Here is a 21,456-nt window from a genome sequence, read left to right as displayed (position 1 = left end):
AAGCAAAGTCGGCATATAGTGCAAACAGCCAACACAATTAGGACGGTTGGTTCTGCTTGCTGCAGGAATTCTGCTGACAAAAAACTGAAAGAAAGGCATAAACGATGACCAACTCGGATGGCGGAAAACAGCCGAACCAAACAAAAGGGAGAAGGGGAGAAGCAAAGGTATCATGAGCGGCAACAATCAGAATTAACAGAAGGGTGGAATCAAGTCAGCAAACCAAAGTGAATAGAAAAACCAGCGGCGGGATAGTCAACACACGAGGACGACAAACAGCAAGGGCAGTCGAGTCGAAAAAACTAACACAAGAAGCATGAGACCAACTACATACACACAGGATTCCAGAAATATCATTTTATTCATAAGCCGGCTCAAGAGCCGAAGCAGTAAAAATCTGCGGAAGTACGCAGCAACGAGCAAGAGAGAACGGCATGAAAAACAAGCAAGCACATACGGGGGCAGAAGAACGAACAGAACAAACGAAGCAAAAACGGAGGCAGATAAACTCACGGCCCTCCACAGCTGTCGCGACCGCCGCCACGAAATTCCCGTGGGACATCATCACTCCCTTAGGACTGCCAGTCGTTCCTGTGCAGTACATGGCTCCCCAAACCCTGAACAATAGACCCTAGTTTTGATATGGGAAACATCCACAGTCGCTAAAATGCTGTGGGACCGCGGGGAAAACAACCCGTTGCAAATGAAGCAGACGGCAGACGCATAGAGAAGAGTAGCCAGCTGGCTGCGCTCACTAGCCTAGTTTGCTAGGCAGCTAGCTGAAAGGCTCTGGCCAGCTAGTCAGCTGCCCCTGTCCCCTGCCCCATGCCGTCTATCCACTTTGCTAACCAGCTCTGTCACTTGTTAGCGTGTCGGTTGTCTAGCGTTTTGGAGAGCTCGCTGTGCGCGTGTGACCAACTAGCTAACTCGCTAGCTAGACAAGCTATCTATAAATGGGGTTCACTTGCCTGAGGTGTAGCAAATAGTGTGGAGGGATTCCAGCGTAGGCTGCACCTCGTCAGAAAGAGGCACCATGTTGGCTCTCCCCTGCAGCAGTGTAGATACCAAAAGACATAAGCCCTTGGATGCAGCAATGTGGAGGTAACAGCTTAGAATTTAAGAGTTGAGATGGCCAATCCCTGTTGTCTGCACCTGTATTTATGTTATCGGCTCTTGTGTAGCTGGCTTTAAACCCTCCTCCGCGCTTAAGATTTAAGGGCAGGCTTACGAGCTCGAGGAGGTCTTCCCAGGACAGAAGACGAACCCTCAACGCCTTGGCCTTATCTCGCTGCTCATCTGGGACTGTGTCTAATGTGATAACACACTCCAAAACTATGTCGTTCTCCTGCACCTCGTACTGTTCCTCGCGATACTGCTGCTGCTTCTCCCCGCTGTGCTGCTGCTGTAGAGCATCGAGCAGCTTCACCAAGCATTCCCCATCGCTAACAACTGTCTTCATCTGTGTCTCCCCCAGGATAAACCGTGTGCTGTGGGGCCCCAGGGTGTCGTACAGCGGCACCACAGTCACGCCGTACGCATTGCCTGCCCACAAGCAGCACCTCTTGAATATAAATGCAAATAAAGAAAAACATTTCCAAGTGAATATATATGCGAACACACAAACGTACATGGAGCCATGCTTAGAGTTAAAAGGCACACATGGATCGTCCGTTGGATAAACGGTCCTGCCAACGCTAATCATACAACAATATACGTCTGCGCAAAGGTATGCATGCACACATACACTTATAAATACATACAATATTATCTCTGTGTTTGTGAACAGCATACGTGTACACAAATGGGCATAGACATATATTCACCTACACGTGCGTACAAACCTTTCCACAATAATAATATACGTGTGGTGCGGGTGTACAGTCCTGCATATGGAGAGGCACGTGCGCCCTTCTAACTGAGAAGCAACTATGGAGTCTCGCTGGAAATACCAGGGTTGTGGGTCTAAGGTTATATCCAGTACGACGGGGAAGACTGACAGGCGTGCTCTGTGATAATCCATTCCTCTCGGTTCCTCGCAAAGATGCCTAAACACCTCAAAGACAACTGCTGGCCTCCGGGCTGCTCAAAGTGGAGAAGAGGGACGAAATCTCCATTCAAAAGGCCGCTTCCCGCCTCTAGCGCAAGACGCTCCACCTGCATAAAAACATGCACACGCTCAGGGTGTACGTACACCTCAAGGAAATGCAGACACCCCAGTTTGACCAATACCCTGCAAGGAGACAAAAATGACGGATAGACATCTGCAAACAGAAAGGAAACATTTTGTGCATGCTATGGGGCAAGGGGGTGAAGAAAGGCAGCACAGAAAGACAATCAAATTGGTGTAAAAGATCACTGCAGACAGCGGCACAACTGCAAAGAACGAGATCAGAGAAGACGCACCACCCCAAGCAACTCCACAAGAACACCAGCAACAAAGTAACGACGCGCACGAAGGAACAAATGTGGGCAGGAGAAAACAGACATTCGATTCTGAAGACAGACGAACAGCTACGGGTTGATACACAAACAGAAGTGACACACGCGAGACATCGAAAGGCTATTCGCGCACTCGAGAGCAGAAGAGGCACGCCAAAGCAGAGAAATGCACGTCCTATCATGGCGAAAAGAGACAAAAATGGCATCAGAGAGCTAGGCATGGGAAGACCAATAAAAAATAATTGCAAGCATAGTAGCGCAGTCAAAACAGTGCACTGGAACAGTTGCAATTACACACATCACACCTCTCTGTAAGATTTCCACACATATTCCCCCCTTCGGCCATCGGGTGTAACAAGTCGCGTGCCCAGACAGGGACCTTCAGCCGACTTCCCAACTCCCATTTGAAACAACTCCCACCTGCACATGCGCCTCAGGTGTACACTCTCCCCAGGAATACACGCATCTCAGGTGCACACATGGGACAGGAGTATACACGCCTCAGCGGGGTACACAACTCAGCAGCTGTGCAGATACCTTAGCTAAAAACACAATTCAGCTATTAGACAACCATCTCAGCTGGGCAAGCAACTCGGCTGCTGAACAACCACAATCAATGTACAAAAACATCAAACGTACAGACACATGGCGTGCATGTACACATGACGGGTATGTGCAGCTGAAGGGAAGGAACGGAAGACATCTGAAGTGTCTTCCCTTTATCTTCAACAAAGAGAGTTAAACCAGACCATTTTGCAACCTGAGCTGCAGGTACGCCATAGCTCATAGCCTTTGCGTACGAAGATCCTCCTCACATGCAAACCGAAGTACCCAAAGCCCCAAACACCCATAACAAGGACACGAATACGTCGCTTCTCCGCAGCTCCCGGGGCTTCACTCAGTTTTTGCAGCTGCCGCTATGACAGCTGTTCCTTCTGCAGATACATCCCTAAATGCAGGAAGTGTGCTCCTCACGCATTTTTAACCGGGTTTGTAGAAAAGTTTTCGGCAAGGCGATCTAAAGAAGAATAATGCCGCCGTGGCGGTGTGCGGTCAGCTATACGTACAACCCACATCACATGCAGCAGCAATAGCAGCAGCGTTAAGAAACTATACTACCACATGCCGCATGCGATGCATACGTATCGCGCTACAGTGAGGAGAAAAGCAGCTGCTTTGTGTGCTTTTAGTTCTTCTGATGAACGGCCGTAGGCGCCTCTTCATATTATCACCTTCTTTCATTCTTCATCTAACAACGTAAAAACGAGAAACACGACTGCGCATACTCACCCGTGGATTCGCCGCTGGGTACGCTGACAGAGTACTGCACGTCCTTAGCCGAGGACACAGCACCACCCATCTCCGCAGGGGCCTCTGCAACCAAAAAACAGAAGAATGAGCAGCTCAAAATAGTCACTCAATGAATGATAAATGTAATTTGTAGGCATGTATGCTTAGGAGCTTCGCACCAATGTTCGCTTGCACATCTGTTGTTATACAGTGCATGCAGTGCATATAATCTGTATAGTTGCTATATCTATTTAAACATATTGTGCGTCTGGAAAAAGAAAGGAGAAATGCAGTGCAGGGAGCCGGGCACATACGAAGTAATTGGGGGCCCTTAAAAAAGCGAATTTGGACCCCAACAGCGAGGGGCCTGCTACACGATGAGGCTGCAAAAACAGCTGTGCCGCTCCTGCTGCAACTGCTGTTGTTTATGCCGCTACCACAACCGCTGGTCTTCCTACTACAGCTGCGGCAGCGGATGGTGTTGCTGCTGCTGCTCTTGATTTTCCTGCTGCCGATGCTGTTCTTGCTGCTATAGCTACTGCTGAAGCTGCTAGTACTGAAATGAGAAAGTCAGAGTGAATGCACTGAAGAGGGCCTTAATTGAGAAAGAGGGAAAAGTTTGAGCAGAAGGCACGAGGGGTAGAGGAGGTGGCCGGCGAAGAGCAGAGACAGGCACAAGAATGAGCCCAAGAGAACTAGTGCAACAAATACAGCAAACGAAAGCGAATTAATTATATTACTTTGGAGTTGCCGCAGTATTAACACGCAGACAGCTACTATACAGGCCAACCAGCCCCGCGGAGATCCCTTGTGCAGTGAGCAGCAGCAATCTGTGCTGCAACGGGCCGATACACCTCAATACAAAATTGCAAAATATGTTTTAAAAGCCATTATTAACAAATATTTTGCTTGCGTGTTACTCCCAATTTTAGCAGATCACTCGCCCACTGCTGCGCCTGTTTCACAGACACAAGCAGCAGCGGACTCCAGCTCGTTGCTTTTGTTTGTCTGTTTGTTTAAATCCATCAGTTTCATTATCTTGTTCGCTTTTCCATGTATATATGTCATATTTGTACAGTACTTTATGCTCCTTGGTGTTGGGGTTAGTATACTCAACCCAGAGCTCTCTCTACCAGCAGGCACCAGCAGTGACGAACCTTTAAGGCTCCCCCGCCTTTGCCTGTGTCTATGTCTCCTGCCGGTTCTGCCTCTTTTTCTCGTGCCGCGTATTTGTGTGTTTTGCTCCAATGGTGCGCCGTTGGCTGTAAAACAGCAACAAGTGCTGCCACCGAGAATGCTAGTGTGGTTATACGGCGAATGTACATGGTAGCTATGCTATGCCTTTTCCTGTAGAGTACCATGCACAAACCGGGCATTTGATGCTTCCCAGAAACACTTCGCTAGCTGCAGACCAACAGCTGCAGCTAACCGCCTCTTCGGCAACGGCAACCAGCTAGCAACGGTTGGACTGGCCAAAAAGCAGCGGATCGTAACGTAGGACCCTGTGGAATGAAGACAGAGTGAATTCACTCTGTCTCTACTCCACATGTGGAAGTAAACAGTGCGATGGCAAATTACAGCGTGCGCAACGATTATCTGTTCACCCATCTGCCGGTGCTGCTTCGGCAGTCTCGCCGACACGTTTCGCGCTGTTTTGTTGCAACCCCCCTTTGCTTCCTGTCTCTATCTACCCTTCTGTGTCTAGGACGGGCGTACCTCTCAACGTTTGCCACCAACTCAAAACGCAGACTACCAGAACAACTCAACTGTATGCCCCTGTTCATGCGCATGACGAGACAAATTAGTAGTAATAAATAAAAAGCCAATGCCTTTTCTGTCTTCAAGGCCTTTGTCAGTCAACAACAACCACTTGGAGGTATGCATGGATACTTGCAACAACCCCTCCTCTCCTTTCACTTTCATCGTGTTTCATGTTCAAAAATGCCTCTGACATTGCCTGTGACTTCATTTCGCTGTACCTTCGGAACCTCTGGGTGAAGAAGGCCCGAGACGCCAGCAAGTGTCAGTATTTGAATAGATAAAGGGTCAAATATTCCGGCGGACCCTTGCGGAGGGTCAACCAGTGGAGATCAAACTGTTGCAACTTACGATCAAACAACGTCCCGCCTCGGTCTGCGTCTTTGCTCAAACACCCAGCAGAAGCCAGTCTGACACTGCCCGCTGCATGCAGCACTGTTCGCGTCGAGATGACGCTAAAGCTGGCCTTCCTGATGATGCTTCTGTTGCAGCGCTGCCGCACGGCGAATGGGGGCTGTAGTGTGTCCCTCGATTGGTCGTGTTAATCATTCTTGTATCTCAATCATCGTCTTCCTTCTTTTTGCTTTTCTTCTTCGGGGGGTTAAGGATATCTCGCTCGTCGGGGCCTAGCACATTTTGATCCGACGGTTTGAGACCGGTTCTGGCCTCAAACTGCATCCGTGTCAGTCTTGCATCAGCCAGCTTCTGTCGCTTTTTGTTGTGTCGCCTCATCAGCCAGGCGAGCAGGGCTGTAGCTCCCCCTACAAGAGCCGCTGTTCCTGCGCCCCGCACCAGCCGAGCTGCAGCAGGATTCTCTGCTAGGCCTCCTGCATTCCCGTGGGCTCTTCCAAACTCTGCTAGACCCCCTGCAACGATCCCCCCAATGCCCCCCACAATGCCCAGCCTCTCCCACCAATCCTTATGACGCTCCGCACGCATAAATTTGTCGTATTCTTTCTTCCCTGCACATTAGCAGCAAAAAATAGCCACCTCATTGAACAAGTAATCTAAGACGAGCTCGACACAACGAACTAGAAGGCGCCGAAACGGTTGCAGAAACTGGCACATACACGCATGCATGCAGGCAGGAACTTTGGAGCTGTCCATACACACATGCCAACGCTAACGAATAACTGCAGTGAAGTGTCTTACGATACAATACGATTGTTGTGCCAATAAGCAAACGCTAGGGGGGAACAGCGAATGAGCCAAGAAAATCTGAAGCGGAGACACTTTACGGAGAAAAAAACGTACATAAATCTGTCTCTTCGAGTTCTTCGGGTGTATAGCCGGCTACCTCCTCCTCCTGCTGCTTCTTGACTGTGAATTTAGTAAACACACAAAAGAACCAAAAAACACGCCAGCAAGCACTTGCACTACACTTCCCTAATATACGACAGCGTGCACTCCGCTACTAAGCAGAAGCAGGGGTTTCCCCTAAGAGAGAGCACATGACACAAACAAAAGAGTACCACCGGTAAAGTGTTACATGCAGAGGGCGGCAGTGACAGCAGCTGTTGCTGCACCCTACATATGGACCTGACTTACTTTGTTGTCGTTTGTATTCTTTGCTGTCCTTGAGAAGGTTCTTTATGTCGTGCTTGAGCTGCAGGAGATTCTCTTTTTCTTTCTGCAGTTCATCCGGTGACTTGCCTTTCTCGAGTTTAGCTGCTGCTTCTGCTCTTGCTGCCCGCGTGGCAGCTAGCCTGGCCGCCTGTGCAGCATCTTTGCCACCTTGGAGAGTGCATATGCCCAAAAAGAGGCCTATTGCCGCGGCACGCGACACAAAGCCCTTAAATAACTTCATCTCAACTGGCTATTCAATAAACCAACGACGCAGCGCCTCAACCGGGCACGCGATCGCCGGGGCTGTGACGAGTCCTACCTCACCGTAAACCGGAGCAATCTGTGCCCGATACACCGCTTTCCCTTTGCTTTACAATGAAAAGCAGAAAATAATGACCTAGGTGAACGAAAAAACTCACCAAAGAAGCAAAGGTGACGCCGTAAAATTCATGTATCGACACGTCCATGTACCTCGACCGCGGCTGGCGGAGTCTGGCGCGATTGCTTCCTTGCGAGAGGAAGGCCCCACGATCCCACTTGTTTAGAGCTTAGGGCTGTGAGAAGTGGGTTAAAAAGGTTTAAAATACTACTTAGAAGCAATTAATTATTTATTTTTACTTTTTGTTAACCTCTCTGGCGCTTCGGTTCCACCAACATGCATCCAGCATGACAACGTCATCCTATCGCGCGTGCCGAAGTTGGGGCCCTGGGGCCACTACGGGCCGCAGCAGCACAGCAAAGGCTACCGGCTACCGTGGGGGCACGGCGGGACCCGGAGAGGCTCTACAGTTGGCTACATAGTACTTCTTTGCTTCGTTTTCTGCTGTGCCTTTTGTGCTTTTTTATCAAGAGGCCAGCTACTCTTTGAAAAGGTTATTTGCTGATATCCCAAGCCTGCTCGGACCACGTTTGCAGGCGCCGCCCCGCCCCACACGGAGATCACATCGGTATCTTCGGAGTTGAACATTCACAATGGCAGTAAGCGTTTCTTTGGTCACAGCTTTTGTTTTTTCATTTTGCCTCCGTAGGCTTTATGTGTCGATGACAGGGCTAGACCTGGTTGTCACGGAGAGGTCCCCTTACTGCTGTGGGGCGCTGCGAGAGAGTCGTGCGAGTCGAGAGGAGGAACCTCTGGCTTTGCGGTGTATCCGCGCAACGTTGCTTGTTGGGCAAAGAGGATACACTTGGGCAAATGGTTGTTTTGCGTGGACTTAGTTGTGCTGTGTTGTCTTCATTCGTCTGCCGCGACCCACTTTTGGTTGAGTAGCGGAGATTTGCGAGGGGTGTGTGCTCAGAAGGCGAAGGTGGCGCAGCCTGTTGCGAGCGACGACTCGTCTCTCTCTTCCAGCGAAGAAGAAGTGCAGCCGAAGAAGGCCGTTTCTGCAAAGCCAGTTGCTGCCGCTCTCAAGAAGAGAGCCGCTGCCGCTGCGGCTCCCTCGAGCTCTTCGGATGACAGCTCAGACGAAGACCAGCCCAGCGCAGCTGTCGTTAAAAAGGCAGCAGCTGCAAAAGCAAATAATGCCGCAAAAGGAATAACTGCTAAGGCGCAGTCGACGGCCCAGGATTCATCCGATTCAAGCTCTGACGATGAGAGGCGTAAGATGAACACCCACGCTGTTGGGGTGCACGCCGACACAGCTCATAGTTGCCTTTCGGGATTCATTCATTGTGAATTTACTGTCAATGGTTTCTTGTCTGTGTGGCTATATCCAATTGGCACTGTTTTTAATGGGCGCTTCCGTCGCTGATGACAAAGATTTTGCTACTGTTGACCCGAAAAGGGGCTGATATTTTTCCACCAAGATCTCTGATGTCAGGGGACGCCCGAGGTGTAGGTGATGGTGCTTTCGGTGTACGCATATCATATTCCTCCTTTATTTGCTCCTGTTTCATTTTTCTGTTCCTGTTTCATTTTTTTCATGACAAGTTGACTTGGCCGTGTGTGCAGTGTATTTGCCGTCTGATAGTGCACGTCGTGCCTATTTCCCTCCCTGTGTGCAGCCGCCCCAAAGAAAGGCCAGTTTGCTGCAAAAGCTGCAGCCTCTCAGAGAGCTGCTGCTCAGGATTCCGATTCGGACGACTCGTCTGAGGAAGAACCCCCAGCCAAGAAGCCTGCCCAGAAGGCGAAGGTGACAGCTGCACCAAATCAGAAGAAGCCTGCACCTCCCCAGTCTTCAGATTCGGACTCTTCTGAGGAGGACGGGCAGCCAACAAGAAAAACAGCAGCACCAGTCAAAGGGAAGCCCACAGCAGCACCGCAGAAGAAAGCACCTGCTCCGCAGGATTCCGATTCAGATGAGTCTTCTTCGGATGAAGATGCTGCGCCTCCTCCAAAGAAAGCAACAGCACCGTCAAGAGCAAATGCAGCAGCTCAGAAGAAGGCAGCACCACCTTCTTCTGATTCCGATGATTCCTCTTCAGATGAGGAGCCTGCGCCTCCAGCGAGGAAACCAGCGCCCAAGGCAAAGGCAGCGCCTGCATTAGCTCAGAAGAAAGCAGCAGCTGCAGTGCAAGACTCCGATTCAGACGACTCTTCTTCTGAAGAGGACAATCCGCCTCCGAAGAAAGCAGCGCCAGCGCCGAAGGGGAAGTCTGCGGTTACAGCAACACCGCAAAAGAAAGCAGCTGCAGCAGAGGATTCCGACTCGGACGATTCCTCTTCGGAGGATGAAGCCGTCCCAGCGACAAAGAAGCCGGCGTCCAAGTCAGCTGCTGCACAGAGAAAGGCAACTGCAGCAGCAGCAATGTCTGAAGATTCAGATGACTCTTCCGATGAGGACGAAGCTCCCCCAACGAAAAAGCCCGTAGCAGGATTAGCCAAGGGAAAGCCAGGAGCAGCAGCTCACAAGAAGCAGCCCGAGCACGAGGATTCGGACTCCGACGACGACTCTTCGGAGGAAGAAGCTGTTCCTCCACCGAAGAAACCCGCCCCAAAGGCGAAAGCAGCCGCACTTTCACAGAAGAAAGCGGCACCTGTATGTCAAGATTCTGATTCGGATGATAGGTCTTCGGACGAGGGCAACACTCCTCCTCCCAAGAAAGCAGCAGTTCCCAAGGGCAAGGCCGCTGCAGCAGCGCAAGAATCGTCATCCGATGAATCAGAGTCGGAAGCAGAGGAACCTCCAAAGAATGCAGCGCCGCATAAAAAGGGGAAGGCGACTGACGCGAACATGGAGGTGGACGGGGCCTCGAAGAAGAGAAAACAAGCACAGGCGCAGAACGGCAACCAACAAGGCCCCAAGAAGAAACTACAGCTTACAGATCAATCTGCTGCGGCTCGTATGCGCTCCGAGATCTTCTGTGGCGGCCTCCCATACTCTGTAACGGAGGTAGGCAGACGACGCACACAGGGGCAGTGCATCGGGTGCCGCACTGTCATCGTGCTCTCCAGTGTACATACACCCTAGCGTGGCTAAGCAGGCTCCAGCGGGATGCGCCTTGCTGCAGTAGCAGCAGATTTCGTCATCCCTCCATTTAACCTGCTATAATTATCGACGCCAGTTTGACCCGCAGCTGACTTCCTTGTGTGTCGCTGCGGGATAGGAGGCTCAAAAAAGCAACAGTGGCAATTATTGTTTGTCTCTAGATACACCGGCAGAGTGTTGTGCATGCCAGTTCTCTATATTTGTTGTTGGCTTGTGCTCTGCATCTGATCGCAGGAGCAGCTGAAGGATCTCTTTGAGGCAGACTGCGGCCCAACGACACGTATCAAAATTCTGGAGGGGAAGGGCATTGCCTTTATTACCTTCGCGTCGGAGGAGGCTGCAGCGAAGGCGGTGGAGTTCAATCAGACAGAGTATGAAGGCCGCACGCTCCGCATTAACCTTTCAGCAGACAGGCAGCAGCAGCAACAAGGCGAGCGTAGGCATGAGGGGAAGAATGGCGCCCCCAGAGAAGATCGACCGAAAGCGGACCCTTCCAATCAAATTGTTTTGCGCAATTTGAGCTTCGATACAACCGAAGACACCATTCGGGAAACGTTCGGCGAATGCGGTATGTATGTACTATAAGTGCTATATTGTTGCAGGGACGCTGCAATTCGGTGTAGTGTTTGGGCTACTGCACAACCGCCGCCGCACTAATTGCCTCCTTGGTTCAGAAAGGCAACTTCGCAGGTTGCTCCCTCTTTAGTTGTTTAGTATTCGTTCGTTTTCTGTCTTAAATATCAGGAGAAATCCGCGCTGTGCGGATCCCCGTATTCGAAGATAGCGGGAAGCCTCGCGGACAGGCTTTTCTGGAGTTTGATTCGGTAGACTCGGCGACAAAGGCTCTGGAATTTAACAATACTGAGTTGGACGGTCGCACCATTTGGGTGGCCTATGCACTGCCGAGGGGCGCAGGTGGAGACAGAGGAGGCAGAGGAGGCAGGGGTGGCAGGGGCGGGGCTGCCGGAGGACGCGGAGGGGGTCGCGGTGAGTAGCTAGTCCTCTGTCACATATGTTACTGCTGTTGGTCAAGTGTTAGTGACCCTTGCACATATAGCGCTATAACCTCACGGCAAAGAATGCATTGCTTAGACGGGTGCAGCAGAGGAGTTGGTGGCCACTGCATGATACAGCAGCAGCCGGTATGTTGCGCTTTTGTTGTTGCGGATTGTTGCAGGCGGTGGCCGTGGCGGATTCCGTGGGGGCCGGGGAGGCGGTGCTTCTTCTGCTAAGGCTGCGAATGCGGGAAATGTACAGGAGTTCCAAGGGAAGAAGACTACATTCGAGGACAGCGACTGATTGTTGCGTTTGCTGTCATGTGATGCGGCGGGTGTTGAAGTGCAGCACCCCAAAAGCTCCATGTGCCGGCGAGGTGAACAATTATTTTCTGTTTTCTGCAGCGGCAATCCTCTGCTCTTTAAGTTATGCGGGCCCGCGAATTGTGACAGCCCTCGTATGTAAGCAGCAGGGCGACACGGCGGCTCTGTGCCTGCGCTAGAAGTTCCCAGCCGTTGCCCTGTTGCATGCATGTAGCTATCGCATGCAGCACAAGACCGCAATAACAGCATAGCACGCCTCATCAGGCTCGGAACTGGGCGCTTTCCACGACCTAACTCTCATATGCTACCATACCATCATCGACATTTAGTTAGCATTTTTAATTGGGTCTGTCTGCCACCCGTAACGAGAGTTTAATTAGGCTTCACACCATGATTCAAAAGGGGCTCTTTTACGGGCTTGTGCTTATTCTCTTGCCGTCGCCACCATCCCCCATTTGGGCGGCAAGGAGTCAATGCTTAAAGCAGACCGAATAGCGTTGTTGTAGTAGCTGCGGCGGTCGAAGTGCTGGCTGCTTTTAATCTCCCTATGGAAGAGTGCCGCACAGAGGAAAAATTCGATGAAGTGCGCACAGGAGAGCAGGGCGACGAGCGCCCAGACGAAGCTGAACTGGGGGCGGAAGACGCAGAAGAGAGCAGCCTCTGATGCTGCTCTATCCGTCTGCGGCATCGGGAATGCTGAGTAGTTGCAGACCATCTGCAACGTTGCGTGTTCGAAGGTCATTGCGAAGAAGGAGACGGCGTTGGTGAAGAAGAAGATAAAGTTCACTAGCATGTTCATAAAGGACAGCAGCTGAGAACGCAAATATGACAACCAGACTGTAAAAGCCCCAGTAGCTAAGTTGCTCGCACCTAAGATGTAGCCCCCCCACTTGAGGGCGGCGAAGAAGAGGCCCAACTGCACCACCATCGGCTGCTGCAGGCCGTCTGACCCATGCAGCGCTGTGTCCATCGTCTCCAGCATCATCTGGCTACTCTGCCCCCCAAACATAACCGTGAGACAGAGCAGAAAGCCGGCCAGCATGAACTTGACAGCCCCCACACCCAGCAGCGCCGCCCACAGTCGCGTGTATCGCTGGAAAACCAGCAGCGCGGTGCTGCATGCACAAAGCGCCGCCATCGCAACGCACGCGCGGGAGAGGCCGACTTGCTTGCACATGTTGGCTGACGCGGCGCCTACAGCGGTGTTGTCTGCTCTGTGCACCGCATTGATGTCGAGGCGTTCTCTGTCGCAAAACTGCTGCGTAAAGAACAGCACAGGAATGAAGACACCAACACAGGCCCCTACCCATGCGGTGCAACAGGTCGTCACCCGCACTTCTTCAAGGAAAGCCTTGCGTGTGCCTTTGAGCAGCGCCTGACAAGTGTAGTAGCAATTGCCTGCCATCGGCAGCAGAACCAGCACCAGCCCCGCCACTAGCAGCCCAGTTATCGACTCGTATGCCACCAGCCCTGCTGCAAAGCCCGGCGCAGCTCGCAGTAACACAGGGAAAGCAAGCAGTCCTCCTCCCCCCACGCATGCACCCATGTCTATGCAGGAGACAGCACGCCCCATGCGGCCTAAAGTTGTCAGCACCACCACCAGCAGACCCAAGGAACACCCAATGCGCAGCGCAAGTGCACACAGGAAAAAGCGCCACAAAACCGATCCCCTAGCCAACCACAGTTTGTTGTGTTTAGACTCATCCAGAACCACCTCCTCCCCCACAGAGACGGTCCGTACTACTGCAAACGTCTCCTTCCCCTCCTGTAAGGGAGCCTTGCAGCCGTCTCGGGGCCGCCAACTGCTACTACTCTGCTCCTGAGCAGCAGCAAACTGACCCCCTGAAAATGCCTCGGTGCCTCCAAAGGCACGTAACCCCAACACGTTGCTGCTGTTGCATGCAACGGTGCGCATACGGCAGCTGCCTGTGGCGCCGCTGCCTCCAGCCAACCGCCCCATGGAGCCCTCTCCCGGTCCTGCAGGCAACGGCATTGGGTCCCAACCGCCGGCATCATGTTCCTGCTCTTCTTCTTCCTGTTGCTCCTGCTGTGGTTGCTGATGCGGATATGATGCATTCTGCGGCGTAGCTTCGAAGACACCCGAGGCCGCCGCCATGCGGCTGTCCGGCTCGAAAGCGTCTCCAAAGGCTCCTTCGTCGGACTGCAGCAGTAGCCGCTGCTGCTGCTGCTGCATCCGCCGCGTCTGAAATGGAGGCACTGCAGAGCTCTTAGATTCATCTGCGCTTTCCTGGGCTGAGATGGGTGCCCCCCAAAACCCGCTAGCTGCTGCGCCGTCACGGGATGAGCCTGAACTTGCAGCTCTGACCCCCCAAAAGGAAGGTTTTGAATCGCCACTTTGAGAGACGGGAAAGGGACCCGAATAAGAAGGCTCTGAAGGAGAAACATCAAACTCATGCCCTCTGCTGCTGTTGCTGCTGCTGCGTAAGCGCGTCCTGCTGCTCCTCACGTTGCTGCGCCTGCTATTGCGAGATGCCCCCCTTCGGGGGGCATCCTCACGCGATATCTCTATTGAAAATGAACTGCTCATCCTAACATACTCTTGCTAGTAACAAGATTGCTGCTGCTGATGATGATGTGGTTCGTTGGTAGCCGCAGGGAAAGCGGTAAATTCCTTGGGGGTCTTGGCCACTGCCTGGCCAGCAAGACGGTCCTCCGTTTCTGGCCCTCCATGCGAGACGCTACCCTGACTCGTTTTGGTTGCTATAATTCCGTCCGTTCTTCGTCACCGCATTATTCTCTTTTTCTAGGGCAACCCGCTACCACTGTGCGAGGGAGAGGCCCCAGTTTCTGGCCTCGCCCGCGAAAAGAATGCGTAAACGAGTGATTTCCAGGGGGGAGAGAAGGCGGAACAGCGAAGAAGGAACCAGCCAGCATCGTTTACAGAAGTACAGCTAGCAGCAAACACAACAACGCGCAACCGCCGCTGACGCTTCGGCGTTGCTGCTGCTGCAGCTGTCTAGGCCTCTGGCAACCTCACCAAAGGTCTATTGGCCTAGAAAAGAATCAATTAGCTGGCAGTTCCAAATAAGCAGGCTTACCTCAGGAAAGTGCTGGAAATAATGTCAGAGAAGCCGAAATTCGTAGGATCGTCAGTTCAACCTCCAGTTGTGTTCATCTCGAGGCGCTAGCCTCCTTCTCGTCTACCTATTGAAAACCTTTAAAGATATGACGCGGCACTTTCCTAATATTTTTAACATAAAAAGGACTCAACGGGAAAACCACAGAAAAAAGGAGAAGTGGAGCGGACCGCCCAGGGAAAAGCCCGAAAGGTGAATGCATGCGATCGCAGGCCGCGCCACCGCCTGTGCGATGCAGTGACGACTACGAGAAAAGATGGCTATTAATCCTCTTGTTCACCACATTTTGTGAGATTCTTGTGAAATTGTGACATAATTATGCCAAAAGGTTTGGCTTTGCGCACTGATACGCAGCAGCGTGAAATTAGAGGTGTACGTACACTGTGGTCTGTGCAGAGCCCACTAGACGCGTAGTCCACCGCCCCCCCCGGTGCACGAATTTCAGGGAAATCATGGGATGAACGTTTTGCTTCTTCGTATCGTTTTTAGTAAATCTGTATTTTTAAAGAGTTGAGTCTGATGTCGAAAGGGGATATCCTCAGTAATATGCAGTTTCAATCCAGCGGACTACACGCCTCATGGTGCGCGCTCTGTCGCAAGCGCAGCCAGTCGACATTTTGTGTATTTCTACCTCCGCCGAGGTAAGCAGCTTCGCGGGGTCAAGTGTATGTCTAACACGTGTCTAGGTATTACGGTATGCATTAAATGTTGTCGTGGATTTTTCGCTTGCACGTGTTGTTGCTCCATGCGGCGAGGACCCTCGATCTATGCTGAGAGCCGTCGTGAGCTGCATAACTGTAAAAGCACTGTAGATGAGACCTCCTTAAAAATAGCTTTAGCCAATTCTCTATTCTCCAGGGCTTATGGGCAGACTGGCCCACGGTCCTGTGCCTGGTGCGGAGGGTAGTCATACTGTGTTGTAAGATGCGTCTTGCCGCAGCTCACGCTCTAAAGCAGGTCCACATGGAAAAAGGAGAAAGGTCCTCCAGCTTCATTCACTTAAATTTTTAGAGTTGTTAAACACTTACGTGCCCACATGAGCAAGCCTGTGTTCTAGTAGAATGCATGCACCGTACTTTGAACGGAGTACGCAATGCAACATCGATGGTTTGCTCCTACTGCCTGCCTTCCAGTAAATATCTAGGCGCAGGTGTGTCAGGCTATTGCTTCACATCTATGCACAAAACATTGGAGGCCCTTAACCTTCACTTTTCCAAGGTGCAACGAAAGATGCCAAAAGCCCTATGATGGAGAACGGTAGGATATCCAGTGGTCAGCCTCAGCCCTCTGCGCTGTATACTCCCCCCGCCCTTCGCGTTTGTAAATACGTCCTTCTTTGCTCTGGACCCTGTGCTGGGCTGGGCGTATTTCCTCGCGCACATCCAGCCAGTTTGATAGCGCATTAGACCGCTACTAGCTATAGGGAGTCGCTGTACCTTGGCGACTGAAGACTTAGTTATCTAGCCATAAATGACGCTGGCGATACCCGTTGTCAACTGGCGTGTTCTATAACCAGCTATATAGCAAGCTCCCTACCTGTTCAATTCGCGGTCTGCCCGTTCTAGCTAGCCCATTATATATGTCTGAGGGGAGATGTCTATGGAGTGCGGTAGTGGGTGGCTGGGATGGGGTGCTGCTAAAAGGCGTTGCTTGAAGGGCACATTTTGAAGGAGACATAACAACACGAGGTTCAAGAAGGGTGTTACAAGGAGGGTTGATGATAAATGCCTCAAAGAGAATCCCTCAGTAAACGGAACTGAAGGAAGGGCTGAAGAATGAATCACACGTATCAAGCAGGCATTAAGACTAGGGGTTAAACAGGACAGCCTAAGATGCCGCTAAATCCGAGGCGTTCGTTAGGCGGTCTCGCCTGTTGAATGCGTTGCAACAGAGTAATGAGGGCCTCGTTGAGGGCCTCTTCATCAACTTGGGTTTTACCTTTGCGTACTGCTTTGAAGACGCTCTCGTTGAGGAGGTTTTCAAGGTCGGCGCCGCTCAGTCCTTCCGCTGCTGCAGCAACCTGTTTCAGATGTCTGCGTGCTGCGCTGCTGAGGCTCAGTTTCTTGAGAGTTGCATGCAGCTGAAGAATCTCCAGGCGTTCGTCTTCGTCAGGCAGCGTCAAGTGAATGAGGCGGTCAAAGCGCCCTGAGCGGAGAAGGGCGGGGTCGATGGCTTCGAGCCTGTTTGTTGCAGCAATTAGAACGACGCCTGCTGCTGCGCCCATCACACCGTCGATCTCTGCTAGCAGTTGATTAATAGTTTGAATGTACTCTTGGTTTGTGGCTTGTGCGCCTTCGAGGCAGCCGCTGCGGCAGCCCAAGGCATCCAGCTCGTCAATGAACACAACACACGGCGCTCTTTCCCTCGCATCTCTAAACAACTCTCGAACGCGGCGAGCTCCTTGCCCCACGAATATGTCAGTAAATTCCGAAGCCGCAGCCGAAAGGAAAGCGGCCTGCGTCTCGCCTGCAACCGCACGAGCTAACAAGGTCTTCCCTGTCCCTGCTGGGCCTACCAGAAGGACACCACGAGGCAGCCGTGCCCCCATGGAATTGTACAGCCCGTGCTTACCGTTCAGCAAACACACGATCTCCTGCAACTCTTCTTTCTGCCGAGAGATAACTTCATCAAAACGCGTCGGAGGAGGGGCCCCTGCTGCTTCTCGCTCCGTCCCGCTGTCGCGAGTTGGCTGCTGCAGCAACAGCAGTCCCCGAAGCAGCCGGAACCATAATCCCATCAGCGCCAGAGGCGCAACGAATGAAGCAACGGCAGGCAGGAGGCCTCCCCCGTGCACTGCTTTGAAGCGCGGGACTCGCGAAGAGACAGCCTGGAAAAAAGCAGCTTCTGCCCCTGGCACCAGAGATGAGACAACTTTCTTTTTGTCCTTTAATTCCAGCAACAAACGCGATCCTGGGCCAAAATGAACTTCTTTCACAGCGTTTCTCCCCACCAGATCAAGTACTCGAGAGAAAGGCTCTTCAGTAGCAGCAGACGTTCGCGGCCATCTCCAAAGCCTCCAGAAAAAAAACAGCCGCCACAGCAAAGGCCCGTGGGCTGTTCGATCCCTTGTTGCATGCCAACCCGAATGAACAGGCACCACTTCAGGCCCTCGTGATGAGACATTGGAAATCATCCGGCGACCCCCACGCAGGCGCCAGAGACGAGCTCCCAGTAACACAAGAAGAAGAGCCGCACCGCCAACCTTGAAGGGCTGGCAGCGGAAGTTCTTTAGTGGACATAATTTGCTGCTGTCCAGTGCTTGAAGAGAACGACACCAACGGCAAAACACAGAAGTGAACAGTTTACCGATACAACGCACGCATAGCGCCTTTAGATGAATCAAATGCATCCAGAAAGTGCTGCGGGACGGCGGAGGCAAGCTGACCAACAACTCCTCTTCACGCTCCTCCCAACCTGTTTCTGCATCCTCAAACCCGCCTCTGGTGCTGCTAATGCCACTGTTACTGTTGTTTGTCCTGTCTGTTTCAAATAGGCTGTACGAGTGCTCTTCTGAAGGGTGGACTAGGGGGTGGTTGGGCCCGGCCCCAGGATTAACGGGGAGGCGGGGGGGGAAGCCTCTCATCTGCTGTTAACCTCTGCAAGGATAATCGAACCAGCAATCGGTGTATAGGAAAGGCAACGAGAAGCATACAGAGAGACAGGAAGGAAGAAACAGCTGAGGAAGAAATCGACCACAATGTGCCCTGAGATCGGCCACTCACCCAAATGGCAGGGAGACCGTGGACTGTTCGCCCTCTTCGAAGATATACGCCCAATAATCATATTAATTCCATTAAAATAAAGGGAGGTGTGGAAGTACACACCGTAAGAAGGTCAGACAGTCGTTGGGTTGTCTACGATCCGATCACGACGCAGTCGCGAAGTATGCAGCACACCTGCAGGTGTGTGCGCCCTTTAATGCAGCCATATGAAGGTCCATAATAGCGAATCCCCCAACAACAACACCATCTGCTATAGAACGAAGCATTAACTCTATTGGGTAGTGCAGCATACAAGGAAAGCCCGAAGGTCAGTTCCTGCGGCTCGGCGCTCTCTCTAGATCCGCTGCATGCATTAACCTGTCGGCGCTTCAGGACCTTCCTGTCATGCCAAACTAAGAAAGTCAAACCCTCGAACGTGAAGAAAGAGAAATATAGGGAACTGCTTTAATGGCTAGTATTTCTTTTCTACCCTTCGGCCCCCCCCTCGTGCATGCACGCATCTTCCGATGGCCAGCAAAGCTGATTGCCTCAAGAAGTACCTCAGGGGTGCCCGAAAGCCTCAGGGGCCCCCTTCAGGTGCTCAGGGTGGTTTAAGACTGGGAGAGGATGAGGAGTTGGACCTGCGCCCAGCGCGACGGAGAGGGGGTCCCTCAGCGGCTCGCGGGGGGCAGGGGAGGCGGACGCTGTTTACTGTGTTGCGTCAAGCAGAAGACGGCGCCAGGTACTTGTTTAAAGATGAAAATGCATTGGAGATGGAGGACGAGGATCTGCTGGGGTCAGATCCCGAGGAGGTGCGGGTTGTGGGGGAGGACGGGCAGGCCCTCGTGCTTAGTGAAGCAGACAAGGCGAAAATCAACGAACTTATTGCAAGAGAGGAACAAGAGGAAGACGAGGATGTGCAACACAGAGGGGTTTCCGCCGCCCTCCTCAGAGGCCGCAGGGTTCGATGTCGTGCACGGGGGGGAGCTGAGGCCCCCCTTCCAAAGGACAACAGCAACAGCTGGAAGGAGGCTTTCGCGTTAGAGGGGCCCGTTGGTGAGGTGAGATCTTCTTATCTGTCTGCTGCTAATCCTTACGAGGAGCGCGAGAGGAGGCGGCTGGGGTTGCAGGCAGGTGGAGAAGGGACACAGATTGAAGAGCAGGAGGAGGGAGTTGCTGCAGCACGTCAGGACCCAGGAAGTAGAGACATCTCTCTCCCAAGAGGAAGAGCAGATGCCGAAATAGACATCTCTCCCCCAAGAAGAAGAGCAGATGCTGAAAGAGACATATCTCCCCCAAGAAGAAGAGCAGATGCAGACAGAGGCGTCTCTCCCCCAAGAAGAGCAGATGCAGACAGAAACATCTCCCCCCCAAGAAGAGCAGATGTAGACAGAGACATCTCTCCCCCAAGAAGAAGAACAGATGCTGGAAGAGACATGTCTCCGCCGAGAAGAAGAGCAGATGCAGGCAGAGATATCTCCCCCCCAAGAAAAAAAGCAGATGCAGACAGAGATATATCTCCACCCCGGAGGCCCCGGGGGGGTCCTGAACCCATTCTGCTCGCAGGGCCCCCCACGGGCGGCGGAAGAGCTTCCTCTCTTCGTTTAAACTCAGCGCAGGAGGGGCACCAAGGAAAGCAGGCGCAAACATCTTCTTCAGGAGAAAGAGACATCTCTCCACTACGTCCTAACGCAGGCGGGGAGGTAGAAAATATGGAGGAGACGAGACAAGAGTAGGCATCTCTTCTCTGCTGCTCCCTTTGGCAACTGCAAACCCTAAACACAAATGCAGGAGCTTGTCGGTGCCCCAAGACGCTACGGGGGGAAAATTCAGGTACCCTTTCGGCCATTCTTGAGCCCCACCCAAACAAGGATGAGGACAGGGGTTTCGAATTTTAGGTTTTGGGACGTTTTAGAGCTTGCGCTGCGTGTGTTTTTAATCAGATATCCGGGAGACCGCAGACCTACGAATCGAGTTGTGTTTCGAGACAGAGAGGGAAGAATCATCTCTGAAGAGGAATGGCTAGCTCTCGAGGTGCTCTGGGGATTAGGGTTTAGGGTGTAGGCTATGGGGTCCGTGTGTGTGTATGTGTATGTGTATGTGTGTGTGTGTGTGTGTGTGTGTGTGTGTGTGTGTGTGTGTGTGTGTGTGTGTGTGTGTGTGTGTGTGCGTTCTTCTTTGACGCCTCGAAACATGTATGTGCTGCTGCGGCTTTACAGGGAGAAAAGGGGAGAAAAAAGCAAAGGGAAAGGGGGCCGGCGCCGGTATGCCTCCAGGGTCTTTTTCTGTTTTGAGCTGCAGTAGGCTCGCGTTGTTGGTGCGGCGGTTTCTGCGTTGTTGGTGCGGCGGTTTCTGTGTTTGGTACACCTTGCTGTGCCTCCTGGTGTCCTGCGATTGGGACTGCAGGTTTTGGAGTGGGGAGCGGGTCTGAAGCAGAAAGAAGACAGAAAGGCGAGGCAAAGAGAAGAAGAAAAAATAGCCAAACAACCGTTCGCAAGGTGCAGAAGATGCAAATATATGTTGCTTGCATCAGAAAATATTTAGTGTGCTAATATATATTCTGTATAAATGAAATATTGTACATTCTATGCAGGGCATATTGATTGTTTTGTTGGTTTGCGTAATGTCTTCATCAATGCAAATCCAGATAAATACATACACGTAATAAAGCATCATGTATTCGTCATTTAGTATTGCAGCCGTACACGTGTGCAGGGGAAACAACTGCGTGCTGCGTGTAGTTGTGATATTAAATTATGTAAGCTGCGGCCTATGTTTTATGCCAGAATCCCCACGTGAGAGGGCCGGGAGAAGCCAGCAATGCAACCAGTGTATATATATATATATATATATATATATA

At 52.0% G+C, this 21,456-nt stretch overlaps 6 protein-coding genes across 6 annotated transcripts; 2 read left to right on the top strand and 4 right to left on the bottom strand.

Moving 5' to 3' along the window:
• Nucleotides 1–960: 960 nt before the first annotated feature.
• EMWEY_00036320 (hypothetical protein, conserved) lies at nt 961–3,799 on the bottom strand (the record flags this gene model as incomplete). Its single annotated transcript, XM_013482123.1, has 6 exons — nt 961–1,047; nt 1,229–1,542; nt 1,998–2,154; nt 2,745–2,859; nt 3,415–3,496; nt 3,730–3,799. The coding sequence occupies 6 exons, from the start codon at nt 3,797–3,799 to the stop codon at nt 961–963; spliced, it is 825 nt and encodes a 274-aa protein (XP_013337577.1).
• A 2,246-nt stretch (nt 3,800–6,045) lies between these two features.
• EMWEY_00036310 (hypothetical protein, conserved) lies at nt 6,046–7,294 on the bottom strand (the record flags this gene model as incomplete). The annotated part of the gene is made up of 3 exons (XM_013482122.1): nt 6,046–6,449; nt 6,742–6,807; nt 7,036–7,294. 3 exons carry the CDS (start codon nt 7,292–7,294, stop codon nt 6,046–6,048), a joined length of 729 nt encoding a protein of 242 aa, XP_013337576.1.
• A 731-nt stretch (nt 7,295–8,025) lies between these two features.
• EMWEY_00036300 (nucleolar phosphoprotein nucleolin, putative) lies at nt 8,026–11,777 on the top strand (the record flags this gene model as incomplete). The annotated part of the gene is made up of 6 exons (XM_013482121.1): nt 8,026–8,031; nt 8,349–8,649; nt 9,055–10,382; nt 10,713–11,046; nt 11,223–11,465; nt 11,656–11,777. 6 exons carry the CDS (start codon nt 8,026–8,028, stop codon nt 11,775–11,777), a joined length of 2,334 nt encoding a protein of 777 aa, XP_013337575.1.
• A 444-nt stretch (nt 11,778–12,221) lies between these two features.
• Nucleotides 12,222–14,345, bottom strand: EMWEY_00036290 (hypothetical protein, conserved; the record flags this gene model as incomplete). The annotated part of the gene is made up of 1 exon (XM_013482120.1): nt 12,222–14,345. One exon carries the CDS (start codon nt 14,343–14,345, stop codon nt 12,222–12,224), a length of 2,124 nt encoding a protein of 707 aa, XP_013337574.1.
• A 2,363-nt stretch (nt 14,346–16,708) lies between these two features.
• On the bottom strand, nt 16,709–18,478 carry EMWEY_00036280 (hypothetical protein, conserved; the record flags this gene model as incomplete). Its single annotated transcript, XM_013482119.1, has 1 exon — nt 16,709–18,478. One exon carries the CDS (start codon nt 18,476–18,478, stop codon nt 16,709–16,711), a length of 1,770 nt encoding a protein of 589 aa, XP_013337573.1.
• Nucleotides 18,479–19,123: 645 nt separating this feature from the next.
• Nucleotides 19,124–21,094, top strand: EMWEY_00036270 (hypothetical protein, conserved; the record flags this gene model as incomplete). The annotated part of the gene is made up of 4 exons (XM_013482118.1): nt 19,124–20,328; nt 20,540–20,630; nt 20,816–20,860; nt 21,003–21,094. Coding segments are annotated over 4 exons (1,433 nt in total), but the record flags the coding sequence as incomplete, so codon positions are not given.
• Nucleotides 21,095–21,456: the final 362 nt, after the last annotated feature.

Source organism: Eimeria maxima, genomic scaffold (assembly GCF_000499605.1).
Source record: "Eimeria maxima Weybridge genomic scaffold, Emw_scaff520, whole genome shotgun sequence".
NCBI lineage: Eukaryota > Apicomplexa > Conoidasida > Eucoccidiorida > Eimeriidae > Eimeria > Eimeria maxima.
This window is presented reverse-complemented; position numbering and strand designations above follow the sequence as displayed.